This window comes from Embiotoca jacksoni, unplaced genomic scaffold (genome assembly GCF_022577435.1).
Source record: "Embiotoca jacksoni isolate LCO1_2020_lvr unplaced genomic scaffold, fEmbJac1.0.p SCAF_7, whole genome shotgun sequence".
Classification (NCBI taxonomy): domain Eukaryota; kingdom Metazoa; phylum Chordata; class Actinopteri; family Embiotocidae; genus Embiotoca; species Embiotoca jacksoni.
This window is the reverse complement of record NW_027185425.1, coordinates 86,347-107,407: the sequence shown is the minus strand read 5'-3', so window position 1 is coordinate 107,407 and position 21,061 is coordinate 86,347. Positions and strand designations below refer to the sequence as shown.

Below are 21,061 nucleotides of genomic sequence, written 5' to 3'. Positions count from 1 at the left end.
CAAGCAGGAAGTTTGAGGCGGGGATTCCCCCACCAGCCTTACACACGTCCTCATGTTTGTGTAGCTCAGCATCATTGCTTCTAATTTTTTTATTATTATTATTAAAGAGGAAGAGAGAAAGTGGGTTGCCTGACTAGTCAGTAGTTTTTTGCACTGAACAGTCACGAAGTATTGAGATTATGTGGGCAGTAAACTAATAAACTAATGACATTAGTTTGTTTCCCTGCCCGTGATGGAGCTGCTGTCCAAGGAATGTATGATTTCTACCTCTGTTTGTGGTGTTGGTGTTGTCCAAGTCTCTGAATTTATGATTTCTACCTTTGTTCGTGGTGATGAGGCTGTCCAAAGTGCTGAATTTAATATTTCTACCTTCTGTTTGTGGTGTTGATGCTGTCCAAGGTGATGAATTTATGATTTCTACCTTTGTTCGTGGTGATGATGCTGTCCAAGGTGCTGAATTTATGATTTCTACCTTTGTTCGTGGTGATGATGCTGTCCAAGGTGCTGAATTTATGATTTCTACCTTTGTTCGTGGTGATGATGCTGTCCAAGGTGCTGAATTTATGATTTCTACCTTTTGTTTATGGTGTTGATGCTGTTTAAAGTACTGAATTTATCATGTCTACTGATTTTATGATTTCTACCTCTGTTTGTTGTGTTGATGCTGTCCAAGGTGCTGATTTATCTCGCTCACAGGCGTCGCTGCTCTCCCGTGCACTGATCCAGACCTGCAGCCATCTGGGCCTGTCTGACAGCAACATATTTACATAGATGGGGAATCATAGACGTTACTAGACCTGAAATCAAATGACCGAAGCTGTACAGTATTTTGCAAACAAGATTCTCCTATTTATCACCCAACCAGGGAGGCTCTAATCGGATTCAAATTCACTCTGCAGCTTTGATAACGACCACAAATAAACAGCCAAAAACCAGGAGTCCTGCAACAGATGATCTGGCCCCCGCAGAGCCTGGATCTCCACCTCATGGAGTCAGTCTGGGATTACATGGAGACAGAGGACACTAAAACAGATTGAAATCCAAGATGCTTGGAGCAATCCACCTGCCAAGTACATCGAAAAACTGTGAAAGATGCAAAGGGAGGAGACTCCAAATATTTCATTTGTATGTTTTTCTGTTTACTGCATTTCCTAAATTAGAAACAGTTTGAACCTATTATTTCTGAGAGCATCTTCACTTTACTTTTAGTGCCTAAAACGTCTTTACAACACTGTATATCAAAGAATGTTAGTGTGACACTATCGTAGAGGCTTCACGCATCAACTCTCCCTCCATTTGTCGTTAACATGAGAAGTGTAATGACTTCCTGGAAGCTCACATTTAAAAGTGCACTAAAAGCCGATGCTTAATAATAACTGACAGTACAGATGTATTTTTTTTTTCTACAAATGCCTTTTTTTATTTCTTCTAAATGTTTCACAGTCAACAGGATCCCAAATGAAACTGTTCCATGGGAATTAAAAAATGTACTAAGACACAATAAAGCACACAGAGACACAAAGACAACATGAGATTCACATTCTGAACACAGATGACTTCTGGTTGATCTGAACGCATCACTGAGTGTAAACATTCACCACAATGTCAACGTGACGACTAAACATGAAAATTAGTGGTTTTCTTTAAAAAGTAAAACCACCTGTTATTATTTAAAAACAAAATGTTTCACAAAGCCTTAATTATAAAAACGTTAAAATAACATGGTGTGTTATCAGTATCGTAGGTGGAGCTGTTGAACTTGAATACTTTCAGGAACAGAGTGAGATTTAGACGCAGAAATAAAAATGCTGGAAATTGTCAATAAGACGCAGATAAGTAAAGGATTCGTTGTTTTTTTTTTACTTTTCTCCATTATTTGAATACTTTAAATCACACCTGATCTCACTGCTCATCCTGTCAGATCGTTTTTCTCAATGTTGAGGTTTCATGTACAAGTTCAACAAAATAGACGCAGAGGGATTTCACAGCTTGAAGTCGGTCCCAAAAATCACCGGGCGACAGAAATGTATTAACTATGTAGAGTTTCACTAAAAGTCATGTTTTTTACTGTTAACAACAAAACATACTTGGCAGATTCATGGTTCTAATCCAACAAGAGCAGACATGCTTCTAATCAAGAGGAGCTCAGGCCTTTTTAATATCAGGTAGTAGAAGTGGATGGATGGGAACCAGATCAGGCTAACGTGCTCTCCAGGACCTGAGCCGAGCGCTGAGCGTCTGCAGGGTTCGATTCCTTCTCACGACGTTGGCTGGCGTCTGAGAAAAATCCTGCTGCTGCTGCTGCTGCATTAAAACTATAACAACGCATCTTAGTAAGGCCAATTTGTTTCTTGGGAGTTCAATGAGACAGATTTTTTTAATTATTGATATTTAATGCATGCTGCAAGCTCTACTACAAAAAAAAACTGAAGATGTGTTTCTGTTTGTTTTTTTTAAGTATTTGACACTTGTTTTTCAAATTTGAATAAAAACATGAATAAAATCAAAGTCACATTTCAAGTGAGAAAAAAACTGACCTGAAGATAACTTACTAACTGATGCCCTCAGCTGACCGAGATGAGTTTATATTCTTTTCCACAAAAGTTAATAAAACAATGTGGAAAAAGAAATGCACTGCGAGCATAAGAGTGACTCACTCGACTGTTTTTCTTATCTTCCCCAGCCTTAAATGTGTGTTATCAATTTACAAAAGCAGATCTGCCTTGGAGGAGAAATACTGATGTTGTCTCACCTACCCAAATTCACATTTATCACCAAGAGCGGATCTGGAAAGCTGATAAAAAGAGAAATGGTAATGAACAGTAAAGAACACTGATAAAAAAATCAAAAAAAAAATCAATTAACACTGATAACAGCATGAGTTCATATTTCTAAAAGTCACTTTTTAGGATACAGGCTTGGATTCCGCCAAAAAATCCAAACCACAGCGAATGAGCTTCTAACTCTCCACAATTCTTCAATCACTGTATTGTGATTTTGTGGGTTTATTTTTAAATGCAACAAATCCAACAAAAAGACCAAAAACTATGCAGCTGAGTGATTTGTTTTGATATTTCTTTTTTGCATTATAAACTCAGCTTTAGATATTCACATAATCCCTCTTGGTTTTGATCTATTTTGGGGGGATTTGTTTGCTGTAAAAATGTGAAATCGAAAAATCCAAAGTTGAACTGTCAAAAGCGCACTGCAAATCAGCGAAGAAGCAAAACTTGCATTTAAAATACTGTCTCCCAGGTGAGGTCATGTTATAAGAATAAGTCATAAATTTGGCAAAAATCAGCAAAACACATGAAGCGTGAGTGAATCTCAGCACAATACTTGATGTAAATCAATAATTTGACCATTAAACCAGGCGGTGACACCTTCACAGAGGAACATTGGGATTATTTTTTGCTTCATTTTTCAGTAGTATTTTATTTACTGTCTGGAAAGCAGTAAAACAAAATAATTCTACTAGCGATGAAACTAAGGTGAGAAGTGCTTCTAATTTGTGCATCTACGATAACACGGTGTTTGTGTTGTTTTGGGAGACTCGTCTTAATAAAACCAGCCGACATGGCGTCACAAGAAACTGTAAACCATGGCACGTTAATTTGGTCGTGTAGTTTTCATCCTGTTTCCTACTTCTCTTCACCTTCATCTGTCCTTCCATCAACCAATGAACCCTTCCTCATCTGTTCTGCTACATTCCTTCGTTTCATATCACAATTTTTTTTTCTGTTTTTCTGAGATGTTTTTCGTTTTGGTTATCAACTTCTTTTCTTTCTTCGACTCTTGTAACTTGATTTTTTTTTTGTTACTTAATTTTTTTTTTTAAAGTTACGCATCCTCTTCCACGTCCTCCTCGAACTCGCCCTCCTCCTCGGCCGTGGCGTCTTGGTACTGCTGGTACTCGGACACCAGGTCGTTCATGTTGCTCTCCGCCTCGGTGAACTCCATCTCGTCCATGCCCTCGCCGGTGTACCAGTGGAGGAAGGCCTTGCGGCGGAACATGGCGGTGAACTGCTCCGAAATGCGCTTGAACAGCTCCTGGATGGCCGTGCTGTTGCCGATGAAGGTGACGGCCATCTTGAGGCCACGCGGCGGGATGTCGCAGACGGCCGTCTTCACGTTGTTGGGGATCCACTCCACGAAGTAGCTGCTGTTCTTGTTCTGCACGTTCAGCATCTGCTCGTCCACCTCCTTCATGGACATGCGGCCCCGGAACACGGCGGCCACCGTCAGGTAGCGTCCGTGGCGCGGGTCGCAGGCGGCCATCATGTTCTTGGCGTCGAACACCTGCTGGGTGAGCTCGGGCACGGTCAGGGCGCGATACTGCTGGCTGCCGCGGCTGGTCAGCGGGGCGAAGCCGGGCATGAAGAAGTGCAGACGGGGGAAGGGCACCATGTTGACGGCCAGCTTCCTCAGATCGGCGTTGAGCTGGCCGGGGAAACGCAGGCAGGTGGTGACGCCGCTCATGGTGGCGGACACCAGGTGGTTGAGGTCTCCGTAGGTGGGCGTGGTCAGTTTGAGCGTGCGGAAGCAAATGTCATAGAGGGCTTCGTTGTCGATGCAGTAGGTCTCGTCGGTGTTTTCTACCAGCTGGTGGACCGACAGCGTGGCGTTATACGGCTCGACCACCGTATCCGACACCTGGAGGAGGAACATCGATACTTGTGGTTGATGTAGATTACATCGTTTATTCTTATGTTTTCCACATAGTTTAAAGATACGACAGAAAAATACAGAGGGGTGTTTTTCCAACTGAGGGACGAGTTTTGGGGCTTTTCGCATCTATTTTCGGGAGAACGGTGCTGCCTTCTCTCAAGACTTTGGCATGTTGTTGTTATATTACCAATGTAAAAAAAAACCTGCTTCATATCAGGTCTCCATAATTGTAGCAATAACGGATAATATTCAAATCAAATTTATTTGATGATAAATTACCAGCAATATGCGACAGTGTTTTACCTTGGGAGAGGGCACCACGCTGAAGGTGTTCATGATGCGGTCGGGGTACTCCTCCCGGATCTTGCTGATGAGCAGGGTCCCCATGCCGGAGCCGGTGCCTCCGCCCAGGGAGTGCGTGAGCTGGAAACCCTGAAGGCACTCGCAGCTCTCCGCCTCTTTCCTCACCACGTCCAGGACCGAGTCCACCAGCTCCGCCCCCTCCGTGTAGTGACCTTTGGCCCAGTTGTTCCCTGCTCCACTTTGACCTGGAGAAACAAAAAAACAAAACAAAAATCAAGCCAATTATTACAAGAAATGTCTTAGCTGTTTGTTTATATTTTGATAATTAACCTTGAAATGAAGGAATGAAATCAATCTTGAACTGTTCTGAAGCACGAGTCAAAGTGAGTCAGTAATCTGAAGCTCCTTGTGGTTTCATTCTGGGATTGAGAGCTTGTTCGTGCCATGTAGGACATTCAGTTGGGCTAAATTTGTAAAAAAAAAGGACGGGATGTGACTAAAACCACACAAATAGGTTAACAGGGACATCCGGAGGCCGAAGCCCAGCGGCAGCAGGCCTCCAAGTGCCACTGGTCAACATGTTCGTGCTGTTTTGTGTCCCAATCTGACTCTGACCTCCTGAAGGGAAAGACAGCCCCATTAAAATCTCCTCTCCAGTAGAGGGCGCTCTCTCTTACCGAAGACAAAGTTGTCAGGCCTGAAGATTTGCCCAAAGGGTCCAGAACGGACCGAGTCCATGGTGCCTGGTTCCAGGTCCACTAGGATGGCTCTGGGAACATACTTCGCCCCTGCACACACATACGGATACATATATTTTATTATATACATATAATATTAAAACTGAAAAAGACAAGCGCAGTCATTGGGTTTTATTAACATCATGGAGTGATAACAAACATTTTAGACAGTCTGACTCAATCTGGGATGCTACAACGAAGGCTGAAATATCATGTCAACCAACATTGTAACCACAGAATATTTCTTAATTTTTCTAATAAATAACAGGCAAATCCTCATTTAACTGGTGCTGGAAATGATGACTAAATATTAAAAATAAATGGATCACACACTTGTGAAAAGCTTGAAATTATCAGCGTACAGTTCAACAGCTGGTGTACACTTGTAATACCTCACATGGCCACTAGATGGAGTCGAGCACTACAAACTACAGGACGTCTAAACTCAACACACTTCACATTTTGAGAGTCTGGTAAGAATAACGACGATATTATGGTCAAAATGCATGTAGAAGATAATTTTTTACACTTTCACTGAAGCTCATCCAACTCATTTTCATGAAATTTGTCTTTCCAAGTGTCAACTTTTGTTTTGTTTTTAGTTTTTAACATCCAGTGTAAATCTGTAGTATTTAGTCTTCACACGCTTAAACTAGTTAAACTAGTTGTATACAACAGTTCAGGGTGTAAAACACACCACTATCACAGTAATAATTAACCACAAATATCTTCCAACCTTTTTAAATGTTTTGGTGTTAGTGGCTCTTTAATGAATCCCATCATGTGAACGAGTGTGGACGTACAACACATCCTTAATTCTAACAATTTCAAGCCAGCTAGGAGAACATTTGTGTATTCATGATTTAAATTGATTTATTTTCATCTACAGCCTGTCATTTGCTGCTGCAGTGAGCCCGTTTCTCCACCGGGGGGGGGGGGGGGGGGGGGGGGGGGGGGGGGGGGCGTCTCATTGAAGTTTATCAAACACACACCTCAGTGTAGGAACTGTGCAGCCAGGATGAACTTACCCGAGGCTTCGTTGTAGTAAACGCTGATCCTGTCCAGCTGCAAGTCGCTGTCTCCATGGTAGGTTCCTGTCGGGTCGATGCCGTGCTCGTCACTGATCACCTCCCAGAACTAAAAATAAATAAATAAAACACACAGGCCGAGACGTCATCAGAACACAAAGCGTGTACTCTACACACAGATTAATGTACATTTCTTAGATAGTCAGTGATTGTCTCGTCACTTTGCATTTCCAACGTTTATTTATATATTTGTTTTTTTTAAAAAGAGAGAAAAATATTATCTTATCTGAAACATCCATTTGCAGCTTTAACTGAGCGAATGTTTTGTGTTTAGTCGGTTTTCCGGTCACAGTCCAGGAAACAGGTCTTACAAAGAGGTGTCTCTGTGTGGTTATTAAGTCCATAACTGAGAGCCAATTAGAGGAGAAACACAGAGTCCTCTGTCCTCTGTGTTTCCCAAAGACACGCTGACATCTCATTATCTTCAGCGGTCACAAGACCACCTGAAAGCAGCTCCGTGTTCTGTTCAGTGAGGCCGCCGTGTGTTTGAACGTGGCGAGAGAAGGTTTGCGGTCACTTTTTCTGTGCCGAGCTGATTACACATGCTATACATGCTCACCGCTGGTGAACACACATGAACCAGACGGCACATGTGTAAAACATGCATAAAAAAATACAAACATTTACGTGGTTCTAATCTAATGGAGATATTTTCTTTTTCGGGGAAAACTTCCAGGAAGATGCACAAACCAATAAAGTTGCACATCATGCACATTACAATCTTCCAAAGTTGAGCCGACACATTTGTCTAACTAATTTATTTCGTTAAAAGTCTAAGAAAACCAACTTTTCAGAGGTTGAAACCAGGAAATTTTCATCTAAACGGTTCAAATTTACACAACTGATAACGTGATTGCTGATCAATTTTCCATTTATCGGCATAAAAATTAATTAACTGAGTGTTTCGGCTTTGGAGCGCCAACACAAGACAAAAAGCTTAAAGTATATAAAAGGGGTGACCCGACAGGCGAGTGATTAGTGTCCGTACAACATGGGGGGGATGTCTGTATTGACTCTCTCGCACTGTCTCTTATAAATAAAGGCAAAAATGATCCAAAATAAATCCTATTTAGTTTATGAGAATACAAAAAAAATAGACCTTTTGAAGTAACTTTAAATCATACAAACCTAAAAGTAATAAAAGACTTGAAAATCTCAATTAAACATGACGAATTAAGTTCACATGTATCCTTATAATAATCCTTATATTTATAGGATAAAGTAACTACCTAACCTAACCTTATCTACAGAGCAAGCCAGTAAACAGGGTTTATATGAGCAAAGCAACAGAAACGGAAGAAGAACCAAGTCCATCTTTCTCTGGATGGAGTTTCTATCCTGCTGTTTGGGCGACAGTATGATTCTCTTGTTATAAAATCATTTGGATAAACAAGGTTAATCTAACAGGAGGATATAATCTCTTCAACAGTGATTTCAGCTGAGATTTGAGATGGAAAAGAAAAAAAAAAAAAACTTTTCCATTTGCTTCAGCGAATCGCACACTCGGTCAACAGAGCTTCTGTACTGTACAATTTTAAAACTGAAACCCGTCATTTCCACTCGCGGTCGGAGGGGTCGGTGAGAGCAGAGATTTCTCAGAGGATTCGGCCGGCCTCGTTTCTATAGATCTGACACATCAACGCCAAACTCAGTCCAGACGAGAGCACAGACTGTCACACCAGCTCAGTCAGCTGACCCTAATCTGTGCCCTGGACTCTCTCTCTCTCTCTGTGTGTGTGTGTGTGTGTGTGTGTGTGTGTGTGTGTGTGTGCGTGATAAGCAGAGAGAGGCTGGCACATCTATGAGGCTGTATGTTTGTGTGGGAGACATTAAAGAAAGAAAAAAAAGGGTTGGTAGCCATGAAAATCGCAGTTTTTTTTTCATCTTCACTACTGTCACTTCACTGTCTTTGGCTCATCCCCACCCGTCCGCGATCACCATGGCAACAAGCTGATGAGTTGGGGTGGGGTATCTTGACCTAAAATATTTTAAGTTAAACACAAACTGTGTAGTCAAACAAAGACGTAATCCGAGTACAAAACACAAAAACGTAGATTTCAGAATCCCCAACAAGTACGTTAACGAGCTGAAATCTCTAATCGTCCATGAAAATCATATCTAGGAGAAGTAATCCAGCTACATTAGAGGCCTGAGCAGATGTTGGTTGGATCGGGTAAGTGAGTGAATTGAAGGCAGAGTTAATCCGTTGTGAAATGAGGGTGACCTCAGCGTCACTAAATCCTCTGTAAATACACTTGTCTTCAGTGATCAGGGTCCGAGTCGCCCCCATATGTTGCTGCCAGGTCTCTCGCTGGTTCCCTCTGGGCAACTCAGCTGAACGGGCGTATGATGGGTCAAATATACGAGTATCACTGAAATGAATTCAACTAAATATCCGATCTGATTCTTCAAATAAAAGACTTTCTGCTTGTTATTCAGTTTCACTTCATATGTAATTAAATCTTGACAGATAGCAGGATTACACTCACACTCCATTTAGAGTTATATATATATATATATGATGAGGGATCATGTAAAAAATATATGTTTCTTTTGGGAATTGAACAGGTTGTCAATTTATTGTATATCAGTAGGGCTGCAAGTATCACTATTTTAAAAAAAAAAAAAAAGATGAATCTACTAATTGTTTCCTCAATTAATCAGTTCAATCTATGAAATGCTCAGAAAAAGAACAAAACAAAAAAAATCAATCACAGTTTCCAGAGCCTGAAGTGATGTGCTTTCAAGTTTCTTTGGATTTCCAAATATTCACATTTGAGAAGCTAAAATGGGCAAAGATTTTGCTTTCATGCTTAAAAACACCCAAAGCAATCGATTGTTTGCGAGAATGATCTAATACACCAATTTTGCTTCAATAACTAATCTAAATATCTTAATTTGACTGACTGTGGATGTCTGAGAAGTGTAGAACCTCCACATGACATTTAAAGTGCTGATGAGGCGTCATCACTTCTTGTTGTGCATGTGTAAACAGGGTGACTACTGGTTCGGGGGCCTGGGGGGGGTCTGCATGTGAGACACTGAGTGGAAAAGCAGACATTTAAATGACCTCATGTGTGCTTTGAGAGCAGACACTGAGCCACTTGTTATCTCTCCCCCCTCCCTCCCCTCCACCCGCCCCCCCACCCTCCTCCTCCTCTCCTCTGCTTCAGCAAATTTCTCCTTTCTTTTCCAGCTCTCTCCTCTCGTTTTTTTTTGGTTTTTTTCTTCTCTCTCAGTGACAAAGAGCTCACCAGGCAGCCAAGACAGCAGCTGGGCCAGTGAAGTCTGTCCAGCTTCATTAATCACGGCTCAGTGACTTGAGTCACCGTTTTGTCAACAGTTTCAAGTGTGTGAATTGTTACAGTAGTCTGTGTGAAGACTACTGTCGAAAAGAAATGTCCTATTCCAGAATAACAATTACGCTGTAATAACTCAACATTACAGCTCTTTTAACAAACGTTGTAGCTTCACATAATTTCCTAGAGAACTCATTTTATTATAATACTTAAATAAGGAGTTGCTGAAACAGAATGCTTGTTTTTGGGTAAACCGTCCTGCACTTTGTGGCACTTTTATACCCGACACATCACAACAATGATGAATTAATCCGGCCTTGCGGCACTTTTTGTTTTCTTTCCATTTTGCCTGAGTTGAATGTTTTGACACAGATTTGTAAAAAAATTACTAAATATTTCAAACTACCTTTATATGTAAAGGTAGTTTGCAATGGAAATAATTCAATTTAGTGCAATTAAGAATGAACTAACTTTATACTCATGTATGTTAACTGAGTCTGAGTGCAAACAATAGGGCCGTCTGGTTCCTGTTCCTGTTCCATCTTCACACACAAAAAGTGTTGAGTGAGATACAGGATTTTTTTATTTTTTTTTTTAGATTTGTCATTAAATACAATTATTGCATGAAACTGTGAAAACACAGAACAAAAGAAAGGCGTCTGAAAGGTTTTAGGCATCAAACGTTTAGCAGAACTAGTTAAAATTGGAGTAAAGTGCAAATTAAGGACAATAAAACTTTGTTTTTTTCTTCTACTTCTTCTTACCTTTGCACCAATCTGGTTCCCGCACTGGCCGGCCTGGATGTGCACGATTTCCCTCATGATAGCTGATAGTTGGTGGTGAAAGTGAAGAGTGGAGGAGATGCTTTTGTGTTGCTGACCTGCAGACCGATTGACGGACCCAGTGAGAGGATTGTACCACAGCAGAGTCCAGCAGGCGGCCAGAAATGTTTGGGACGCTGCCATCACGCCGCCCACGCCGCTGATTGGTTGCCGTGCCTGCAGCCCCGGCGCTGATTGGCTGAAAGGTGAGCGGTTTTCGTAAAGGGGTTTCCTTGTCACGAAGGCAAGGACCGGAAGAGGAGAGGGAGTGCCGGGTTTTGTCATCACTGCCCCGTTGGAGCCCCAAATACAACAAAGCAGAGTAGAATAGAATAGAATAGAATAGAATAGAATAGAATAGAATAGAATAGAATAGAATAGAATAGAATAGAATAGAATTAATGGTGGAAATCAACCAAGTACTGTAGCCTATATAGTACAAATTTGACATATCTTTTTAATTGAATATTTATATTTTCTGCTGTTTTGCACAAGAATATTATACTTTTTATTCCACTACTTTAATCTGGCAGTTACTTTATAGATTTTAAAGCCTTATAAGGTGCGTAGAAAATGTGATACCTTGACATACAGTAAATTAAACCACCAAACAATTTCTGACATTATCCTGAGTCAACTTCACTGCAGCCACCTGCAACATTAAAATGCTGTTTGCATGTTAAAGCCTGCAGGGGTTTAATATATACAGTATAATGCAGATTAAGGCCCACTTTCCCTAAATTGTGACTACTATTTACATTATCTATCTATCTATCTATCTATCTATCTATCTATCTATCTATCTATCTATCTAGATATCTATCTATCTATCTATCTATCTATCTAGATATCTATCTATCTATGTCTGTCTGTCTTTTTTTCTCTGTCTGTCTGAAATTTATTGCCAAGACTAACGTAGTCCAGCAAAAAAGTCAAAGATTTCCATCTGAAATCTAGTGGTAATAAGTAGAAAATTAAAATACTCAAGCACAAGTGTTTACTTGAGTAAATTTACTTAGTTCCTTCCCACCGCTGCTTACTTCACAGATCAAATTATTTGACAAGGCCTTCAGCAGTGAGGCACAGCGAGGAGGAGGGAATCACTGCACCTGCTTCAACCAGCATGAACTTCTTATTGTGGCAGTCCCCCACCTCGCCACCAGGTGGCGGTCGTGCGCCGTTTGATCGATGGATGTGCTCAACCCGAGCCCCTGAGCTGCAGTGTGGGTTCATGTTCACTGGCTGCATCGGTGACGGGAATAAGCGTCACCTGCGATATAAATACATTAATTTTAACCAACAGAAACCGCTTTTCATTCTTCTGTTTCCACCCTGCGGCACCGAAACCGCATCGTTTATTACCTAACCGGTAAGTGTGTGGTCATGTTACTCTTCTGTCCACATCTATTCCTCGCTGGTAAACTCAAACGTCTGTGCCAAATTAATCGAGTTAATGTGTAGACAGCGAGCCGCTTGCAATATGTACTAAGTAATGTTGTGCAGATAATTTTTTTAAAGCCTTGTTCCTTTTCTCGGAATCGTGTCTGTGCGGTGTTTTTGTTATTCTTACGCATTTTCTTGTGGATTTTACTGCGCAGCATTTGCGTAAATTAGATTTGAGCTCTGCCGGTCTGTGTCCCATCACATTACAACCCCTCCAGCCTCTTCAATCTGAGGCACACAACATAAACTGATCCTGACTTAAACAAGAAAATAATAAAGCAAATGTGTATATTTATTACGAGGACAAGATGAGTCCACACAACCAGCTGAATCAGCGTTTTCTACATTTTATAAAGGGATCCAGAGTAACTTGCAATAAGGTATATTTTGATGGCAGCTACTTTAATTTATTATTATTCTGCTTTCTTTGTTTTTCAGTCTGAAGGAGACTCAACATGTTCTACACCTGTGGTCCCAACGAGGCGATGGTGGTATCAGGTAAAATTATAGCTCCATGACAACCAAAACTAAATATATACAGTTGTTGTTTTTCAGTAATTACCACACATTTAAAGGCTGTCAGTGCAAAGAGGAGGAAATACACCACAAATACAAATATTTAAAGATACTAAAAGACAAACATCACAATATTGTTGTAAAATAAGAATCAGCGTCCATGTTTGTGAGCCAATTTTTGGGTCGATCTGTAATTCTGAAGTGAAACGAGTTACAAAAGCTGTGATGGAAATCTGGGTGCAAATATTTTGCTCTTACCACAAACCATAAAGTCTCTGCTGTGATGCTCTGCTCCATCTGACATCTCTGCCAGGGTTTTGTCGTTCTCCCCCGCTGATGATCGCCGGAGGCCGAGCGTTCGTCATCCCCTGCATCCAGCAGATCCAGAGGTAGGCGAACGCTGACGTTTCTCTATCGTCTGCCGTCCGCCGGATTGTCAATAGATCTGAATTCCTGATGTTGACCAACATTTTAAGCCGGGACGGGGCTCCACATCTGGGTGGACCTTCTCGGACCATTTTATGTGACCTTGAAAGAGAAAACAACACTATCATCCCATGCAAATGTGTGCGTCTTAAAAGCAAATGTTGGAGTGTAATTGTACAAATTATTTAACTTTTTTTTTTTTGCAATAAGGTATATTTTGATGGCATTCGTTCCAGTTTACTTCACGGCTTATTTCGTGTTTGAACTTTGTTAAGTGTTCCTCTTGTGCCGGCAACTCAATATAACAAACACGTTGATGTATACACCATTCGAGGCAAATGTACAATCAATCAATAATCATCTTTTCTTGCCTCTCTGCAGGATTTCCCTGAACACTCTGACTCTGAATGTGAAAAGCGATAAGGTGTACACCCGCCACGGAGTGCCCGTCTCTGTCACCGGGATAGCTCAGGTCAGCGGAGGGTTTTTCACGCGGGTGAATTGTGATTCTGTAGATGTAGCTGGACGGTTTGTATTCGCTCCGGCAGGTCGTCCATCACGGCTCCCGCACATCTGTTCCCGTGTCCTCAGACCGTTTGTGTGCGTTTCATTGAAGCTTGTTATAAAAATGTGACATCAGCGATGGGATTTAACTTGTTAACTTGTTGTTATTAACTTGATTGTGAAAGTCATCCAGATGTAGTTTCAACCTAAGTAGATGATTTATTTTCATGCTAAACCAGCTGCTGTTCTGCTTTTTCATCGTGTACATGAGAAATTGTCGTATCTGTGTTTTACTGCAGCCATAAATGAATAAACCAGTAACTGTATTTTACAGATGAAGATCCAGGGTCAGAACAAACAGATGCTGGCTGCAGCTTGTCAAATGTTCATGGGGAAGTCAGAGCCTGAGATCGCTCACATCGCCCTGGAGACGCTGGAGGGGCACCAGCGGGCCATCATCGCCCACTTAACTGTTGAGGTAATGAAGGAAGGGCTCATCGCTGGATTTACTGCAATCTGGAACCCTTCAAGTCTTCTTCATGACAGATTTAGTTCATTACATTCGGTTTCTCTAAAAGTGTTTCGCAAATAGGCTGAAAAAGGTTTTTTTGCGGGGTTTTTTTTAGCTGTAACAGCATGTTAATATAACGTCACCTGTCTGATTGGACGCACAGACAAAAAGGATGCAAGTTCACACACAAACCTGCTTTAATACTGATAATAAATGCTCTTCCTCTCAGGAGATCTACAAGGACCGTAAGAAGTTCTCCGAGCAGGTTTTCAAGGTGGCTTCGTCCGACCTGGTCAACATGGGCATCAGCGTGGTCAGCTACACTCTCAAAGACGTTCACGACGACCAGGTCATCTGAAAACTACATTACACATGCTTGAAAGAGTGTTTTTACAGAGAAACATTTCTAGCTTCGTCTCCATCTCATGTGGGTTTTTTTTTCCTCCATCTGGTTCACAGGATTATCTGCATTCACTCGGAAAAGCTCGGACAGCCCAGGTTCAGAAAGACGCTCGCATTGGAGAGGCCCAGAACAAGAGGGATGCTGTGATCAGGGTGAGATGAATCACTTTCTCCCCCTCTTCGTTATTCCTATGACACCCTCTTTGCACCAGGGTTTTAACATCAGGGTTTATGGGAACTGTGTTCTCAGAGAGATGGCGGCCATCTTTAAGTCACATTGTTTCTTTTGTTTTATCTAAACTCTACTTTGTATTTTTAGCATTTTCATCCTGTTAAATTTCCAGATGTGTTCTTATTGATCCTGAATCCGTCCTTTCTCCGTTCCTCTGCGTCTCTCTGCCTGCAGGAAGCCCATGCGATGCAGGAGAAGATCTCGGCTCAGTACAAGAATGAGATCGACATGGCGAAGGCCCAAAGGGACTACGAGCTGAAGAAGGCAGCCTACGACATCGAAGTCAACACGAAGAAGGCGGAGTCAGAGATGGCCTATCAGCTGCAGGTACACGGCAGCGGATAAGAAGCAACCGTCGTTATTTGACTGATCTGGTTTTAACTGCACAGAAAGTTTTGTGAAGTAATTATATGTTTTATGTAATCGTCGTTCGGCAGGTGGCGAAGACGAAGCAGTGCATCGAGGAGGAGAAGATGCAGGTGCAGGTGGTGGAGCGGACGCAGCAGATCATGCTGCAGGAGCAGGAGATCACCCGCAGGGAGAAGGAGCTGGAGGCCAAGGTGAAGAAACCGGCCGAGGCTGAGCGGGTACCGGCTGGAGAAACTGGCCGAGGCCCAGCGGTGAGTTGGAGGTTACGTTCGATGTCTTCTTCAGTGTCCGAGCGGGAAGTGTTTCCTGAACATTTGTTATTGTGTCGGCAGGAAATATAAAGAATCCCTGTTGTAGATGATCTGTTGTAACGGAAACTTTCATCTGTCCACTAAAACGGTGACGGCATCTCTTCAGATTTGGCACAAACGTTCACTTTGACTCAAGGATGACCTGATTAGAAATTGATAGCCAAAGGTCAAAGGTCACTGTGACCTCACAAAACACAATTGCGGCCATAACTTAATAATTAATTCGCTACTTATGACAAGATTTCACATAAAATGTCTAAAATGATAAAGTGAGGACATTTTATATCCCAAAGGTCAAAGGTCAACTTCACTGTGACATGATAATGTTCTGCAAAAAAAAATAAAATTGTGCACCATAACTGATGAACAGAAGGGGAGATTGTGAACATATTTAGTCAGATACGGAGTCGGTGACACTCATCCTGTGTGTTCAGCTCGAAACTGTGCTGATTACAAAGATCTTCTTTGCTGTCGGGTTGAAGATGTGTGTGTGTCGTTGCAGCAACATCCATATTCGAATCATCGTCTGCTGTCATGGCAACAACTTTGTGTTCTATCAGAATCAGATTTATTGGACAAAAGTTCTTCAGATACTTCACTGTATATAATATATACACACACATATATATATATATATATCATACGACTCTGGACAGGCACGGGCATCATTTAAGTTACTATACTTTGTTTGACATCTGTTAGACCTTATAGGCCACATGCAGTCCAGATGTTTTCTGTTAGTCAGATGTTTGATGATGATGATGTAACAGCAGTTTGAAACTGGATTTGTCCTCCTCTTAGTGGTTGCCTCTGACTGCGTGTCCTTTCTGTCTGTCTCTCCAGTCTGAAGCTGATCATGGAGGCAGAGGCTGAAGCTGAGTCCATACGGGTGAGTTGCAGATCAATACAGATCAATCGTGACTCAGCGAAAACATTTTAAATGAGAATTACTGTTTCCACAAAGTATCCAGGCAAGAGTTTCACTTTGTGGGGCTTTTGTGTTTTGCTTTCATCAAAACCTTCAGGTTAAAGGTAACGCTGAGGCGTTTGCAGTGGAGGCCAAAGGTCGCGCCGAGGCGGAGCAGATGGCGAAGAAGGCCGAGGCCTTCCAGGAGTACAAGGACGGAGCCATGGTGGACATGCTGCTGGAGAAACTGCCTCTGGTGAGAGAAACTGTCATGTACGGTTGGTAACAACCAGGATAATGTTATTTAACTCATCACCGCTAGATGTTTGTGTTTTGGTTACTAATCCATCCCTGGCTTCCACTTATTCTCCTAATTATAGCGACACATCAAAAAACACATTAGTTACATATATCCCATCAGAAAACGAACAGAAAGGTATCGTTGTTGATTTTATTCTTTGTCTGGTCACAACATAACCTTTCTGAAGCTTGAGACATTTAAAGTGCTGCTGTTTTGATTTCACCTTTTAGCCAGTTATGGTAACCATCTCGTTCATATAGAACCATGGTGGACCGCACTTTTATAGGTGTTTTACCTCATCCACAGTTAAAGTGTTAAAGACTAGCAGATGATATTTAAAATGAATTTTGTATATCAAAAAATATCATGGAAACATTTAAAACAACAACAAACGATTAACTAAAACCATAAAGCCTTAGTAATTGTGATATTGACAGATACAGGAAATCATTCCTGCCCACTGCCATAAGACTTTACAATAACTCACCTCTGGCAAAATCCATCACAGTACATTAACACTGATGACTGTGTTTCTTGGTTGCTTGTATATTATGTGTATATTATATATATAGATATATACTGTACTATATGTATATATATATACATATATATATATATATATATGTTGACTGTGTTATTGGTTTGTTGTATATAATATATATAGATATTTAATGTACTGTATATATACACTGTATATGCTGTGCATTTTATATTTTATATTTATATTTTTTACTACTATTTACTGTTTACTATTTACTATTTACTGCTATTTTATTTTATTGCTTTTCTATTATATATTCTATTCTATTATTTTATTCTATTGTTCTATTATTGCTTCTGTATGTATGCTGCTGTGGCGAAAAAATTTCCCCTCGGGGATTAATAAAGTATATACCTACCTACCTACCTACCTACCATATTGTGCATATTAACATGTATTGTGAGTCAGACATGGCTTGCATATTGTCAGGAATCATTTAATTCCATTTGCCTGATAAATGAAGTAAATATCCAGTTTCACTGCTTCGCTTGCACTCTGACTTCTTTGGTTTTTCTCAAGTCAAGTCCAAGTAAAAAGTTTGATGAGGGGTTTTTTAAACACTTTGTGTTGCCTGTCGTCCACCAGATGGCAGAAGAGATCAGCAGGCCTCTGTGTGAAGCCCACAAAATCACCATGGTGTCGAGCGGGGGCGGAGAGGTGGGCGCAGCCAAACTGTCCGGAGAGGTGCTGGACATCATGACGCGCCTCCCCGAAGCGGTGGAGAAACTGACCGGAGTCAACATCTCTCAGGTGACTCGCTCGTCGTGCGCGTACATCCGTGTGCTCTCATTAACTTCTAACGTATTTCCCCCGGACGTGCTGTCGCTCATCTGATGACACGCGTCATGTCGAATCCCTCATGGGAAACACGAGCACTCGTTTCATGTCTTTCCCTCCATTCTGCAGGTGTCCTCTCGCACAGGCTGAGGAGAACCGTCCGGACCGCTGACCGGGCAGATCCGCTCTCCTGTTGTCTTATCAGCTGCCTGGATTCCCTGCATGAGTCTCTGATCGCAGCCTCTTTCCTCTGTGTAGCTGCTTCGTTGTGAAAATTCACTCTTCATCTCCTTTTATTTGTTTTTTTTGGTTGTTGATGCTTTATGCTCCTCCGCCTGCTGTTACAGTTAATTGTCTTTAGAACCGAATATGTTTATTAATATATTTACATCCATTCAACACTAAGCGTTCAAGCAGTTTCAGGCCTGTGCCTTGATTTACACTCACCTAACCAGATTTTAAAAAAATATATTTTCCAAGACTTTCTGAGCCGTCTTATGTCATTTTCCAATCTTCTTTCCTCTTTGCCACATTTTGCGTGATGTGTCACACCATTAAGAAAATATTGTCCTCTTGTGTCCAAGCCCCCCCCCCTCTTCCTCCTCCACTGTCTGCGTTTACCTTCAGTGTCTCCTCCATAACTGCCGTGTTCACTGCCTTGCTGCCAAACCTTAAGTGCATCTTAGCATGAAAGTTTAATACAAACATGCATCCAAAAAAATAAAAGCTTCATTCCCGAATGCTACAAACATGACAGGTTGTAGCAGTTGACCAAATCCACAGCAGTTCTAGCCGTCACTCATTTCTTTTCATAACCTTCATCGTATTTAATCCATCGAGTGTTCAGGATAATCCTTCTTTTGTCAACACATAAGTCTGTGAAGCTGTCCTGGATGGTTGCAGTCTAACAGCTGATCAAAATTGTGATCCCATCTGTAAATCTTTATGGCAGTAGTACGTATGAGAGTTTGGAAATCTGTCATGTTTTCTGTTTTAGTTATAGTTTGGTAGCCATATGCATCACTTTATAATATGACTGTATGTGCTGCATGTTCAACAACACTAACCCATCTTCAGTGCTATCGTTCCTGACTTCAGGTCCTCTACCAAGTACTCTGTGTCAAACATGGTCGTTATCCAACCTCTATTTTAATATCTGTTGTCAGAGCACTGCGAAAACATCAAAGGTCTTAAATTACAAATTCGAGACTTTACCACCGTGCAGCCCAATAATACATCCTAGGTGTATATCTTAAGCAAAGTGGTACCTTTTGTTTTGCTTTGTTTTTTGTGGCCACTTGTGTAGCAGCTCTCGTGAAGGTGTAGCTTTTAATGCTAAGAGTAAATCTGAAGTCAAGTGTAGCTTTAGCCTCATATCCTACGAAAGGGAATACCACAATGTAATCACTGTATGAAATTAACTATTCATTACTAATTTACACATTACTGAAACCTATAATCTACGATGTTAGCTTCAGGGAATACGATGTTTAGGTTTTGATAGCCTTTACTCTTAGTCTTGCTATAGCGCGTATTTTACTTACTAATTTTTTTTCTTTGTATTTTAATGTAAATACCAAACAGTCTACTGTAAGGAAGTGAATATCTGTTATGAATATAATGCATCTGTCACCCAGATTAATATTGTAATGAAAGTTTAAGAGCTAGTTCTGATGTGTTATTATAAAGTGTCCCAACTTGCCTTATATCATCCCACTGTCGCCCTCTACCTCACCATAATCTCTGGGGCTGGGTATTCAAAACACTGACGCTTTTCTTTCTTTTTTTCAACAGCATGCACTGTTATATATTAAACAGTGAATAATCTTATGTTAAAAACATGTTTAACAACATCTGTATTTAGACGATTAATTGGATTTAGTTTGACTGAGCTGCATGACGACGTTAAATATAACCATATAATGGTTATTTTTATTCCTCCATGACACCCAGCTCTGAACCACCTCACTGTTTGTTTCTTACTTCTCTGCACTGCTGACTACAGTCCAGCCAAATGTACCGTACTGGCTGTCTGTGGTTACATGTTAATGATGTGAACATGACACTGCTGTTATGCATGCATCAGTACTTACCACACTTTAAACTCCAACATCATATTGCAAATGCTTTCAGTCAGGACACAGCTGGCGTGTGCAGTTCACTGTGGAGTTACGAAAGTATGGGATTAGTTACAGAAATTTAAATGTGATCTTTGTGATTATGTAGCAGGTGCACTACATGGGGATATAGATGTGTTTATTCAGTATATATTTGATGTTTGATACGGCATCGGTGTGGCACTTAGCTTCACACATCACCATCAACAACTCAACTAACTCTTACAAACAGCAGCTCCAGTGTTTGTATTGTAAATGTATGAAAAATCTGCAGTCAGTTTATTCAAGTTTCCTGTGTTATTTTAACTCCTGCTGTAGTGTGTCCGTGAAGTTCTGCCAAAATAAAAGCCATTTAAACGACTGTCTGCACTTTGGGAAATGTGTGTTTTAGGAAAGTGTTATCCTGCAGTCCTATACATAATATGCTTAAATTAAATTGCAAAGGGAAAGCCAGTTATGTCTTTACTGTTTCTGAAAGTATTCTACTACCATGAGTCTTATTTTACTTGTATTATTTCCTGTTTACACAGCTGATTTGTGCACGTGTGGTGTTGTGTTCTTCTCCCATTTTTATTTAATTGTGTTCGTTCATAAGTGGGGTTGTGTTGGTTTTGAATTGTAACTGCATAATGTTTTTGTATGGGCCGCCATGACAAACAGTTCTCACACGCTTAGTGGGGTCCTAATAAACCTTTTCATAAACATTCATAAGGTTTTCTTTTCATTGAACTGTCAAAAAATGCTGAGGTTGAATTGTGGGTCTTTCACATCTCCTGGAGCTGCCCCTA

General features: G+C 41.0%; 2 protein-coding genes across 2 annotated transcripts; one reads left to right on the top strand and one right to left on the bottom strand.

Annotated features, from left to right (window-relative positions):
• Positions 1-1,383: 1,383 nt before the first annotated feature.
• LOC138214472 (tubulin beta chain-like) lies at positions 1,384-11,011 on the bottom strand. Its single transcript, XM_069176122.1, has 5 exons — positions 10,860-11,011; positions 6,737-6,845; positions 5,649-5,759; positions 4,972-5,216; positions 1,384-4,653 (listed from the first exon to the last, which is right to left on the bottom strand). Exons 1-5 carry the CDS (start codon positions 10,914-10,916, stop codon positions 3,841-3,843), a joined length of 1,335 nt encoding a protein of 444 aa, XP_069032223.1. The 5' UTR covers positions 10,917-11,011; the 3' UTR covers positions 1,384-3,840.
• A 1,093-nt stretch (positions 11,012-12,104) lies between these two features.
• On the top strand, positions 12,105-20,634 carry flot1a (flotillin 1a). The gene is given in 14 exon segments (XM_069176387.1): positions 12,105-12,285; positions 12,798-12,857; positions 13,189-13,264; positions 13,683-13,773; positions 14,140-14,283; positions 14,546-14,665; positions 14,776-14,871; positions 15,125-15,277; positions 15,388-15,537; positions 15,539-15,570; positions 16,474-16,519; positions 16,656-16,793; positions 17,965-18,129; positions 18,286-20,634. Coding segments are annotated over 13 exon segments (1,275 nt in total). The 5' UTR covers positions 12,105-12,285; positions 12,798-12,814; the 3' UTR covers positions 18,307-20,634.
• The last annotated feature ends 427 nt before the right edge of the window (positions 20,635-21,061 follow it).